This window comes from Dermacentor variabilis, chromosome 1 (assembly GCF_050947875.1).
Source record: "Dermacentor variabilis isolate Ectoservices chromosome 1, ASM5094787v1, whole genome shotgun sequence".
NCBI lineage: Eukaryota > Metazoa > Arthropoda > Arachnida > Ixodida > Ixodidae > Dermacentor > Dermacentor variabilis.
In genome coordinates this window covers 101,066,930-101,079,532 of record NC_134568.1, presented here as the reverse complement: position 1 = coordinate 101,079,532, position 12,603 = coordinate 101,066,930, and the positions used below count along the sequence as shown (strand labels likewise).

Sequence of the window (12,603 nt, the reverse complement as noted above, 5' to 3'; positions counted from 1 at the left end):
TGAAAACTGTTCTTTCACAAGTGCATGGTAAGTAAAGTGCAATAATAATAATGTGCTTTTCTCTTATCAGTTGTGCATGGTCATCGGTGAGTTCTTGGGAAATGCTTTTCTTACCAATCTTCAGATAATTTTTTTTGCATGTCTTTTGCCACATTGGCACTATCTAATATCTTTATGCACTTAGCATGTCTTTATCGTTTGTGCATGTTCGCTGTCTTGCGGCTGCTTTTGCAGAATTTTTCAACGTACACTTGCAGGGCTAAAAAGAATTTTACATGGTCTAGTGCCCAAATTTGTACAATTTGCGTATTTCAATCCCGTTGACCTTATGTTTATTACTTTAGTGTCCAGATTGGTCACCTGTATTAAGGAGCAATTTGTACAGCTATTTTATCAGTTTAACAAACTTTTATTCTGATAGCAATTATATGGACCTTCCAAGCGCTCTCGCCGTGATGTTCCGTATAAAGTCCAAGGGCGATAACACTGTCACCACGCGTCGTATGCTGTATGTGCGAGTGAAAGCACGCGAAGGGAGAAAGCTGAGAGCAAACGCGCAGTCTTCGGTCGCCCAAAAGGCTGTGGGGTGATGGGACGGAGGGCGGCGTTGTGCTCCGGCAGCAACTGCTCATTTCGCGACCGGGCGCATGGGGAACTGAGGATCGTGGCTCACCCTTGGGTTTTGTATATGGAGGAAAGCGGGGAGGCAATGCTGGAGGGAGGGGGGCGGCTTTGACTCTGCCAACAAGGGCATACTTGGCGAGGTACTTTGTGCATGCTGCGTTCTTGCCGCTCTTGTGTTGAAGCGATAGACCACGCAGTCACTTCGCTCACTGCCACATTTGCTCACACCAGCATTTTGGCAGCGAATGTCTGCACTCATCGAGTGTGATGTGTTCATGTTTGCTTGTGCATGCTGACACCATGCTTGTTAGCTAATTTTGTAAGCGAATGTTTCCAAGTTTATACTGCCAATAAAACTACTATCCTTACTTTATATAGCTGCCTACTAATTTGCTGTCAAAATTGATGCTTCACCTTTTGGTCAAAACTGCGACTTCATTGACCTTGGAGAGCTGGTGCATTTCAGCAGTTATGTGTGTCCTCAATGTTATTTAGCTGGATCATTAAATTCTTAAAAGGTACTGTAGGAGCTGCACAATTTGTTGTAATACTTTAGTTGTCGTAGTCGATGGTTATACAAGTCAGCACTTCTGTTAACATGTTAAGATCGAACATGTTAACATTGAGATAGCAGATCGCTTTTACCAGTCGGTTTCAATTTCTTCTGCAAATGAAATAATTGTTTGCACAGCTCCTACAAAAACTTCATTAATGTATCAATTGCCTGGCTAAATAATGTGAACAATGAGTTTATGGACTTTCAACTGCTTGAATGCATTAAACCACTAATTGATCATTAAAAAGGCAAGTGAACTCCTTTACACAACAGAAAAAATTACTCCATTGCAAGATCTGGACATTTAAAAAGTACTTTTAAAAAGCAATTTTTCTTCTAACCCTTTAAAGACTTGCCTTAAAAAAATGGCCGTAATGTTTTCTTTCTTAAGTTCGATATGCCTTAAAAGCCTGGTTAGAACAAACAATAAATGAAGTAGGCAATCTAATACAATAATGGCAATGATAGCATGTCTACCTCCATCTATGTTGTGAAGAGGGCTTGTCCTAAGCCAAAATGCGGGTGAATCTTGACGAGCTGAGATTGTCGAAATCCCTGAAAGGTGCTACCACAAATGCGTGATTCTCGAGCGACAAGCAATAGGTCTTGCTGCTGCTTGTCACATCTCTGGTTTTTGGCCAGACTTAAAATTTTGCATGTCCATAAGTCTGTGCGCATGCTTCCACTAGTTACCATGATAGCGTGGCAACCTGGCAGCAGCAAGGTCGCTCACATCAATCTGAATTCACTCGTGCTACTTGAGGACAAGGTAATGGTTGTTTTGTCATTATTAAGATCAGCTGTTTGTTTTGATGCTGTTATGCCTGAGACGCTACCGAGAGCCACAAGTCTTGTGATTTCTACCCACCAGATGGTGCCACAACATTTAACGGTGGTGACGTGGAACGTCTTTTTACTGAGGATGACACCTTATTAAAACTAGATCTAGCACACTTTGGCTAAAACAATGACCTTGTGGCGTGTTTGCACTTTTTTTAACAGGTGTACAATTGTATTTATTCACCCGATGAAAACTTGTTGCAGCTACTTTTTACAATGTTGTGTCCATGTCGTTGTACGCACAACAGGGTCCATCTGTCGCGTTGCCTGGATATGCCTTATAAGAGTCAAAAAGAAAATACCCTGTATATTTGTTGAGTTGCTCTTGGAATACATGTGCAAATTATGTGAACTATATTTTAAGGTTTTTGCTATATGTAATGAAACATGTTATAGCGTCATATAGTGTTCACTGAATTTTTGCCTATAATAGGTAAATGAACTGAAGCAAGCTTGATAACATTTTCAGATTATGTAGTAATGTCCTGTCACTCTTTACTATTGCTGTTGCAGAACAGCTTTAATGAGCTACACATGCATGGCAGTTCCAGCTGTACCCACCGTGGTTGCTCAGTGGCTGTGGTGTTGGGCTGCTGAGCACGAGGTCGTGGGATCGCATCCCGGCCACGGTGGCTGCATTTCGATGGGGGCGAAATGCAAGAACACCCATGTACTTAGATTTAGGTGCACATTAAAGAACCCCAGTTGGTCCAAATTTCCGGAGTCCCCCACTATGGCGTGCCTCATAATCAGAAAGTGGTTTTGGCACATAAAACCCCATAATTTAATTTTAATTTTAGTTCCAGCTGCTGCGATGACAACCCGTTTACATAAGGCTATAGAAGAGTTGTAAGATGTTTCTAACAAATGCATCAGTCAAGATGTTTTTCTAAGACTACAGTCACAATGTGACAAATGTTTACGAGTTTTAGAATTATCATGCCCAAAACCCTAAGCTACACTTGCCTTCTTTAGTACACTTGGCTGATAGCATCTATAAATTGTGGTGCCCCTATTTCTAGTTGGGGCTATCTTTTATTAGTGGCAATTTCGGTCTTTCTGTTATTCCTGTGGGGGATGCAAAGTTAGGCAAATACCGTAGTTACTCATGCAAGGCCCACACCTCCATATTGAAGCGTGAAAGCTTTGTGGGAAAATATGTTCAGCGTCATGCGCATGCTTGCGTGCTGGTTAATTTCCACAAGTAGCTACTAAGTTGCACTAGTTGCTGCACTGCCGATGATACATCATTGAATCCCGCAGCATTGCAAAGTGTGTCCGACTGTATTGTGGTTTATAGGTCCGGCAGAGCAATTGCTGGCTTTTGCAAGGTTAGGCCATGCCTGCCTGCAGTAAGCAACACCTGTCCTCCTGCGCAGCATAGATCCAGCACACTTTAATGATATTGGCTGTTTTGCATCATGCTTCTGGCCAAATTCCATCAGCTGATTACAAGTTCCCCCACCACCCTTGTGTGCATGAAGAGGGCAGTGCATGGATTTTGAATGAGTGGTGTGTGAAGCTCTTGAGGACCTCGACTGAAACCAAAGTGACTGGAATCTGAGTGAATGGCGCAGAAGACAACCAGCTTTGGGAGGGCATCGATGAGCCAAACTTGAACGGCGAGGGCAGTGAAAGCTGCAAGGACTGAATACAAGGGGTCTTAGTCGCGCACCAGTGGTTATTTTGCATAGCAGTCTGAGGCCTCAGTATGTATCTGTAAGCCTGCCTCGTTCACGGCCTGCACCCTGTGAAAAATGAAGTGCAATCCTTACATGAATAAATTTGGTATGTGGGAGCAGTAAGAGCTGATCTGGATGGCGCTATAAGCAGTTCTATCTCCAGCCAAAGACTCTGGATTTCTTTTGTCCCCATGGGAGCACTACTGAAGTTGTGTAGTAGTTGGTTCTCAGCTGGTGATGATCACATATGCGTTGAGTTGCGATTGACAGAGTTATAACTTGAGGCTTTAGCTAGCCAATACCAGGAACGTTGGCCGTAACCCCGTAACACATGTGACAATTACAAATAAAATTTGTAAGAAGGTCAACAGTGTATTCTTTAGGCGAAAGCACCTACAAGTTTCGATAAAAATTATTGTAATATTGTGCACACTATTTGCCATTCCACCTTTTGTTATTCCCAGTCTTCTATAGCTGCACTGACCAGTGTTCACACTTGTAAACCATGTCTCTGCCCCCCCACCCCTCTTTTTTTCTGCTGGTGACATTTATGTCTGCACTTGTTATGAGACAAGGAGTAGCGTGAGCATGGACTGTCCACTATTCATTGAAATTTTTGAATTGCTGGTTTGACACTCTGGACCTTTACTCGTTGCTCGCGTTCTTCGTGTGGGCTCCCTTCTCAGTGTAGGTCCAACACAAAGTGCACCTGCATGTTGTATTAAGTGGTCTCGTCCTTGCTACTTTGGATTTTTTCTTACATTTGGCATACAGGCGCAGTGCATTCCTGGACTTTGAGAGCCCAGAGGTGGCTACTGCACAGCTGGAGCTCCTGCGCAGCATGCAGCTCAAGGGGCAGCCAGTGCAGGTGGAGCCTAGCAGACCCCGGAGCAGTTCCACATACAAGTCAGACCGCCTGCTGTATGTGCGAGGGTTTCCTGATGACAAAGGCATGGATGCCCTTGGGCCGCTGTTTCCTGATGCCTTGCTCATTGACCGCCGTGAAGGGTATGTCACGTTAATGTTGCGCTGCCGCAATAGGATTATTCTGTACAGCTGCATTTTGGCACTTCTCACAGCCCAGGTGTAACTCATGGCGGGATGTTTCGCATCTGCCGTCAAGGCCGTGAGATGTGGCGCTGGCTAACTCTCAGGTTTCGTTCTAGTAAATAAAACATAAATACCCCAGGAAGTGGATGGGAAAACGGCACCGCGGTAGCTCAATGGGTAAGAGCATCGCACTCATAATGTGAAGACGTGGGTTTGTGCCCCACCTGCATCCAATTGCTTTTTCATCCACTCTCATTTCCATTAATTTATAATTTCTTTGATTCAGTTAACAAGTACATATAATTTCCCCTATGCTTTCCTTCGCGTCTTTGTTGGCTTCATATATCATGCGTGCTAACTTATTCAACTTTCTTGAGGCTGTTGTCTGTGTGTGCTAATGTGCACGTGGGATGTGTTCATTGTTGCTTCTATGCTGCTGCATGCTAAAAAATTGGTAATGGTACATCTCAGTATTGTATAGTAGTAGTATACACTCTTCCTTTTTCTCCCTTAGCAAAGTGCTGCTGAGATTCAAGGACCATGAAAGTGCCATAAGTGCCATCAAAGAAGTTATTGCTCTTGATGGGACAGACTACAAGTTCAGCTTTGCTGCTGGTAAGTACCGCACTGCATTTAGCGATAACTGCATTGTTCTCCATATGACAGATCCTGAAATGGAAAAACTTGTGCAGTTGAATCCTGTTACAGTGAAAGAAGTATTTCTAGGTATAATTGAATATATTTTTTTATTTCTGCTGCACTTAAAACGTTACATCATTGAGATTTAGCGACACAGGTGGAAATGCCCCCATCCCTGCCACAGACCTAAAGTCTTTTCTACGCCTTTTTCTAAGAATTTTTCTAATCGGCAAGGAGAGTGGGATACGCAATCATTGCATAAGCTACACATGGTAAAAACAAAACTAGGGAACTGGATAAGTGGGAAAACAGCACGGTACAAGGATGTACTTGTGTGCCGATTAAAAATAGGACGCACTTAGGGTATTCACTCTTACCTCTTGACTGGGGGGATCCTCCTACTTGTAGTACGTGTGGCAATAATCTCGCAGTCCTCCATGTTCTTATTCAATGCCTTGCAATAGAAGCAGAGAGGAAAAAGTATTTCTCTTCTGTGTATCGTGAATATATACCTCTTTACCCGGCATTTTTTCTTGGCAGTGAACCGCTTTTTAACCTGAAATTAGTCTGTTTTTAGCTGAAACACATTCTGAAAATCATTTAGGCAAATAACTTTTAGCACGCGATTAACAGCCCTTGTATTCAAGGGCCCTCTTGAAGCTCCAGTGTCACTGTTATGGTTTGTTGCATCATGTCTTTAATGAAACTTAATTACTATAGCCCACATCACTAACTAGTCAGTGTCATTATTTTAGTACCTATATATTTTACGCCATTTACAGCGACAGGTATTAGGCCCTTTTACCACCATTTCACATCTACCATAAGGAATTCATTGTCCACGCCTTCTGCAATTCATCGATAATATTACCATTTGTCATGGCACTCTTTGGCCATACCTGGCCCTTGCGCCAAAAAGACACCACACTTAATCATCAATGTCTGCTGCACTTCCAAACCATTGACTGGCAATTTCGTCGGGAATGCTTTTTATGGCATTATATTGTCATCTGTTGTCTTAGCTCAGCAGCTGCGCTGCTTAGCACCAAGTTGTGGGTTCGATGCCAGCTATAGCAGCTACATTCTAATGGGGGCGTAATACACAACTTCTGTATTGTGCATTTGGTGCACATTAAAGAACCCCACGTGGTAAGTACTAACCTGGGAGCCCCTCACAACGACCTGCCTCATAATCAGATTGTGGTTTTGCCATGTAATATCCCAGTATTCAATCTTGTTAATGACGTTCATTTTGTAACTTACCACAGCCAGCTGCAAGTTTTCCATGAAAGCAGAAATCTGCAACCAGTCGTTAGGCGCATCAGTTTCACTTGTAAGCTAGCACTATGACAAATTTGCTTTGCAATGCGCACAGGTGGGGTCATTTGAGGGAGTTTGCTAGAGATGGCAGCAAACATTGAGCACAAGTGTTGCAGTCGGTATATGAGAAGGGACTTGTGTGCATGCTGATCTCTGCAGCTGCATAGCACAGTCAATATATTTCGGTCCAAAAGTGCATCAAAATGCTTGTTGCTTTTTTTTTTTTTTATTAATAATGCAAAAACAGACTGAGTGCGGCAGCAAACCAGCCTCTATCGAACCTGCACCCTGCTGACGCGGTGTACCATAAATCACGTGCGTGAATGTGCCCTACGTGTACATTACAAAATATATATTCATCCTTTGGCAACAAGAGTCGAAAGTTGACCTGGCATACATTGGATAAGTGACCCTCAGCTTGCAAAACAAATTGACCCGCTCAAGAGTCGCAAACCGCCCTTACAAGGGTGGTTTGCATAACACTCTTAGTGCCGAAAATCGCATAGGGAGGAGTCTCGTGTGCCTCGGCTGCATGGGTCTCTTGCAGACTGCCAATGTGCAGGTGTAATGTGCAGTAGCTTTGTTAAATCCAAAATGCAATGCAAAGCTTTTTCTTTAAATAAAAAAATTGTAAAAAAGAATGAAAAATGGGTTTCCATTTTTCCCTCTTCTGCATTTGTGGTTCTGCTCGTGGAACTCTGGAATGCGGTTTACCCGCCATGGTTGCTTAGTGGCTTTGGCATTGTGCTGCTAAGCATGAGGTCGCAGGATCGAATCCAGGCCGCGGCAGCCGCATTTCAGTGGGGGCGAAACGCAGAAATGCCCATGTACCGTGCATTGGGTGCTTCTGAAGGGGCCCCTGACCGGGCCACATAGGAAATTTCGGTTATACGCTGGAAGGTTTTTGGGAAGGGAGCGTTCTACCTCAATGGGAGCCTTCTAGCGCAATAATTTCTTTAATTGGTTCATTAATAGCTGAGATATATTTCAGGAGGCAAGCTTCACCGCCAACATACCCTCTAGCCTCTGCAAGCAAAATTCCTTCCCCATGTTCTCCCATACCAGACCTCAAGGATCGCATGATGTGTGTGTCATGGGCCCCACCTGCTTATTTTTTTCCCTTGCTTTTTTTGCTGCGTGGCGCACTTCCACTGACGGTGTCGGGTGCGAGCTGTTGTGTTTGTCTCATTTCGTGCAGTGCACGATTTTGTGCACTGTGCATGAGAGCACCCGACTAGTGGTATAAGTTAGTGCTACACAAACACTGAGGCAGACGCAAGGGAAACACACAGCATGATTGCACGTGGGATTTTGTGCACTGTGCATGAGAACTGACTAGCGGTGTAAGTGCTACAGAAACACTGAGGCAGACACACGAGGAACACAGAGCATGATCGCGCGTGGAACATGGTTGAAAATGAGTTTCGGTGTCTGTGTGTGCGACTAGTCGCACGACATGGGAACAAGCAGACGAAATGGAAGTACAGTAAAACCTCGATAATTCGAAGGCTGCGAGACCACGAAAATTCTTTGAATTAAGCGCACTTTCGAGTGAACCGAAATGAAGGGGGCAAAAAAACAGAAAAGCAAGAACTTTTTGCAAAAGGAAATCATCTTTATTTTTCATGTCCGAGAATGATTACTTGAAGTAATTACTGATGCATGATTGCCCTGGCGTGGTAGTTTTCCCAAGTGCATTGTTCTCCAGCTGGATTGCAACACTTCGCGTATAAAAAATCACCACCGCTCAACAAAGCTGCGGACGATGTTCACGAAATCGATAACTGCTGCTAAAGTGGGCGATTGACTCCAAAAATTCGTACTTGATGGATATTCTGGACTTCATAAATGCATTGTCATGGTTCCCATTGAGCTACCGTATTTACACGATTGTAAGTCTACCTATTTTTTAAGATTTGAAGATCTGAAGTTTCAACTTAAAATTGAAACCAAAACATGGCACCGCAAAGAAAAAGCAAAACCGAGATATCAGGGGAGCTACAACGTAGTTACAATTTTATGTTGGCTGTATGGCCCTTCCTGTAGCTTTCTGCTATCCCGCGCGTTTGTCCGCTTTTTGGAAGGTTTTTCAACATTTTTGAGAGTTTTACAACACACACAGCACTCATGAGGGTGCAGGGGGGTCGATAGTTCATGGATAGTTCATAGTGCTGCTGTTCCATTTGCGGTGGCACCCTCAGAACAGCAGCGCTTGCGGGGAGTATCGATAGTTAATCAAAGAGCAGACACTGCTCGTGTTTCTCTTTCCCTGTAGCTCTTCAGTCTCATGCGTTAGATTTTATTTGCCGGCCACGTGCTACTTCCATGTTTCTTGTCATCGAGTGCTCAGAGTCCAGTAAACATTCGGCGCTTGTTCATAGCAGCGTTCAAGAGGTCTGCCATTCAAGAGGTCTGCCATCCTTTACGCTGAAGAAACAAATAACTGCACAGCGGGCCTCAAGTTTGATGTTTCTTAATGGGTGGTGCAAGAGTGGCGACTGCAGTGAAGCAAAATTTTCACCTGTGACTGCAAGCGAAGAGGTTTCCGCGGGCCGAAGTCTGGACGCTTTCCTGAACTGGAGGCCAAGCTTGCGGCATACATTGCTGAAATGCGTGATTGGTCCCTGCCAGTGACGTACAAGATGTTCATGAGACAAGCCTGGATCTTTGCATTTTAAGGACCTGCTCCACTGTGAGTACGAGTGGCTGGTGGCAGAAGACCGTGAACTTACACCAACCGGACATGGCAAAAGAGCCTCCCTGACGGCTGTGTGTGGTTGGGTGCTTTCGGCGTGGACTTATCTACGTATGCAAATACACTTGTGTATGCAAATGCAGAATTTCACTGGAAAACTACTTGCTGTGGCACCGTAGCAGCAATGACGATAGCACCACTAGTGAGGACGATGGCACAAGTGAAGACGAGTAGTCCAGTGACCATGCCAGCTACTAATAAATATTGGTTATGGAATGTGCCCGCGGGTATGCCTTTTTTTTTTTCTTTTCCTGTCATGCGATATGGTGTGGGGGGGGAGGGGGTCACCTTACATTCGAGTCTACGTACAATCGTATAAATACGGTAATGCATTTTTTCGGCCGATTTTTCGAACGAATTGAGGCCCCAAAGTTTAATTTGCCGGACTAAATCGCACGTTCCGAGCCATGCTACTAGAGTCGAACCCGGCTATATCGAACTCGCAAGAAAACGCCTATCAGTTCGATATAGAGCATAATTCGATATAAGCCTGCTAAATAATTGGATGTTTTAAAAGCGCATACCATTTATAAAATCACTTTATTGATGAAACTAGCTTAGTTTCGCATGAAGTAGTCGTGTATTTTGTTCTGCTTGGGCAATTTCACTGCCTGCGATGAATGCACTTCACATTGTCTAAGGAAACGGAGCAACTGAGGCTGCAACCTTCCGCATTCGCTCTGAAGCACCGGACTAGTGCGAGTGCACCAATCACTTCGCAGGATGTGGGCAAAGGACCGTCGTTGCTTTCCTCATTGTGCTCACTTTCACTTGTGCTCGGTATGATGTCGGCAATGTAGTCTTCGTTTTCGGGATCTCCCGTGGTCACGACACCATCATCTGCATTCACAAACTCGTCCACCGTTGATTCCTCAACAGCTTCCGGAAATTCTGACAGCTCGCTCCAAACTTGGGCAACACCAGCAAAGGCATCGTCGCATTCATCAGAATTTACAGTCATTGCCGAGCGCACGGAAGCTGGCACGTCTGAAGCAATTTTGGATGAACCACTTGTACATGGCCATGTGTACGCGTCGGGTGCCATGGGCACCGGGTTGCGAATTTGGCCGCTTTAGCCCCAATCTCCCCCTTATTCAAGATCGTGCTGAGAGTGCTCCTCGGAATTTTGCACGCTGCGGGGACATCCGACTTCTCATGGCGTTCAACCCGATTTATGATTTCGAGCTTCACGACGAAAGGCGAATTCTGCCGTTTCATCACAGCAATACTGTTGGAGAAGGCCCACAAGGTGCAAACACAATGAATCAGAAAAGCAGCGAGACAACTCGCACTTTCGCCATCTTGCACGACGAGGGCACAAGAGCCTCTGATTGGCTGTCTGAGCAAGCGCTGCAGGTGGGCCAGGATTATTTTTTGCAGGAGGGTGTCGACGACTCGCCCGAGGCAGTGCGGTCACGGTAGGGAGGGCGGTTGGATGGAGCCGCACCACCAGGTTTCAATGCCACCACGAGGGAAAGCCAACTTCTGGGGGCACTTTTCCACTGCTTGACGTTCGATTTATCGGGAGTCGCTGCTATTTTTGTTCGATGTAAGCGTAATTTTTGCTATATAGACTCATTGTAACTATACCATGACCAGAAATTGTTCAATATATAGAATAATTCTATGTAAACGGGTTCGATATAGTCGGGTTCGACTGTACAGTGTACTAAAAGGGGCAGTGCAGTGGGCGGCACTCGCTGCGCAGCTCCAGCGGTGTTGTCAGTAGCGGTGGCACTGCGAAGAAGCAGCAGACGAAACACCCGTATACACTGCGACGTACCTATATGCTTGACGAGCACAGGATGTTTTTGTTCAGATTTTTGCCCGAAGCACTTCGTTTATTTGGTCTGTATTCTCTGCTTACAATCAGACAATGAAATGCATATTGTTTTTTGCCACAGATGAAGCATTTTCTGAAATTACTATAGCACATCTGTCTTCGCCGCTGGAACCTAGCCACGCTGTCGAGAACATGTATGGGCGCTTTCGATTGCAATTGAGTCCCGTCCGGATGCACTTTTTCAACACAATAGAAAATTATCACTGCTGTACGTTCAGCAATCAAGACCGAGTTTGTATAGCTTACAGCTTGAGGGTGCAGACGACAGTATATACCAGCTTGAGTGAACAGATTCAGATCGTACATAATCGCAATCGAGTGACCGCGTGATAGGGTAATTAGAATAGCCGACTGATTTTCCGGACCTGACGGGGACCAAAAAATAGTCCGAAAAATGAAATTTTTAAGGCTTAGAGCGGCTTAAGAAAATCCCTAATAATGCCCTGCCTTCCAGGGGAGGGCATTGCGTGGAGGCGATCAGATTTGCTTAAATTTGCGCAAGTGATATCTCCGTATACAGTCGACAAGAGCGTCACCGCATTGGGTATCTCCGTTGGCGGAGATCGCCAAGGAGATTGAAGAAACAAGCCATGTTTCTTCGCACCACTTGGCTCTCCTGAAGGCACAGGAGGGGGCGCCAGTCACACAAATGCAAAGCCACACAAACACGCCCAAAGATGCGACAACGTCTCCGAAACACAAAGAAATGAACCAAGTTTCTTCGCACCACTTGTTCTGGCAAAGGCATAGGAGGTGGTGCCAATCGCACAAATGCGGAGCCGCACAATCGCGCATGCCAATCACATAGGCGCGAAGCCGCACAAACACTCACGTCGCGACGGCTCTCTGTACACCACGTGCAAAATAGCAACCGAAACTTAAAGAAGATAAAAAAAACCTGATCCCGCATTAAGTAATAATGACAGTCCTGAAAAAAAAATAAAAATTGCCGTCCCCTGGGGCATTTTGTCGGCCAAGGAAGAGCGAGCATGACTTCCGAGATGTGGGGATTGCTGCGTGTCCCAATCTTGAAAACTATAGAGTGGGCCACTCGAAGCCAAGCCAGTGTGAAATCCAACATGGCGGTCACCAAGATCAGGGGCGGAATCTTAAAACAGTTCGGAAAACAAACTGTTCACTTCGCTGCTTACATCATTAAATGTGCCACTCCCAACCGGAGGTGGAAGAAGGGGAAGACACGACCAGTGGACGAGAGGGTGCTACCTCTGAAGTGTACATCATCATATGACCAGCAAATCGAGGAACTGCAGAATGTTTCTGCTTGCTAATGAAG

General features: G+C 45.0%; 1 protein-coding gene across 3 annotated transcripts in view; it reads left to right on the top strand.

The window, feature by feature from the left end:
- LOC142581896 (uncharacterized) overlaps positions 1-12,603 on the top strand; it is a 60,111-nt gene that overhangs the window by 36,489 nt on the left and 11,019 nt on the right. For all 3 annotated transcript variants that reach the window (XM_075691350.1, XM_075691342.1, XM_075691357.1), the window contains exons 7-8: positions 4,477-4,710; positions 5,267-5,367. In XM_075691350.1, coding sequence (XP_075547465.1) covers positions 4,477-4,710; positions 5,267-5,367 — 335 coding nt within the window. The remainder of the gene's footprint in view (positions 1-4,476; positions 4,711-5,266; positions 5,368-12,603) is intronic.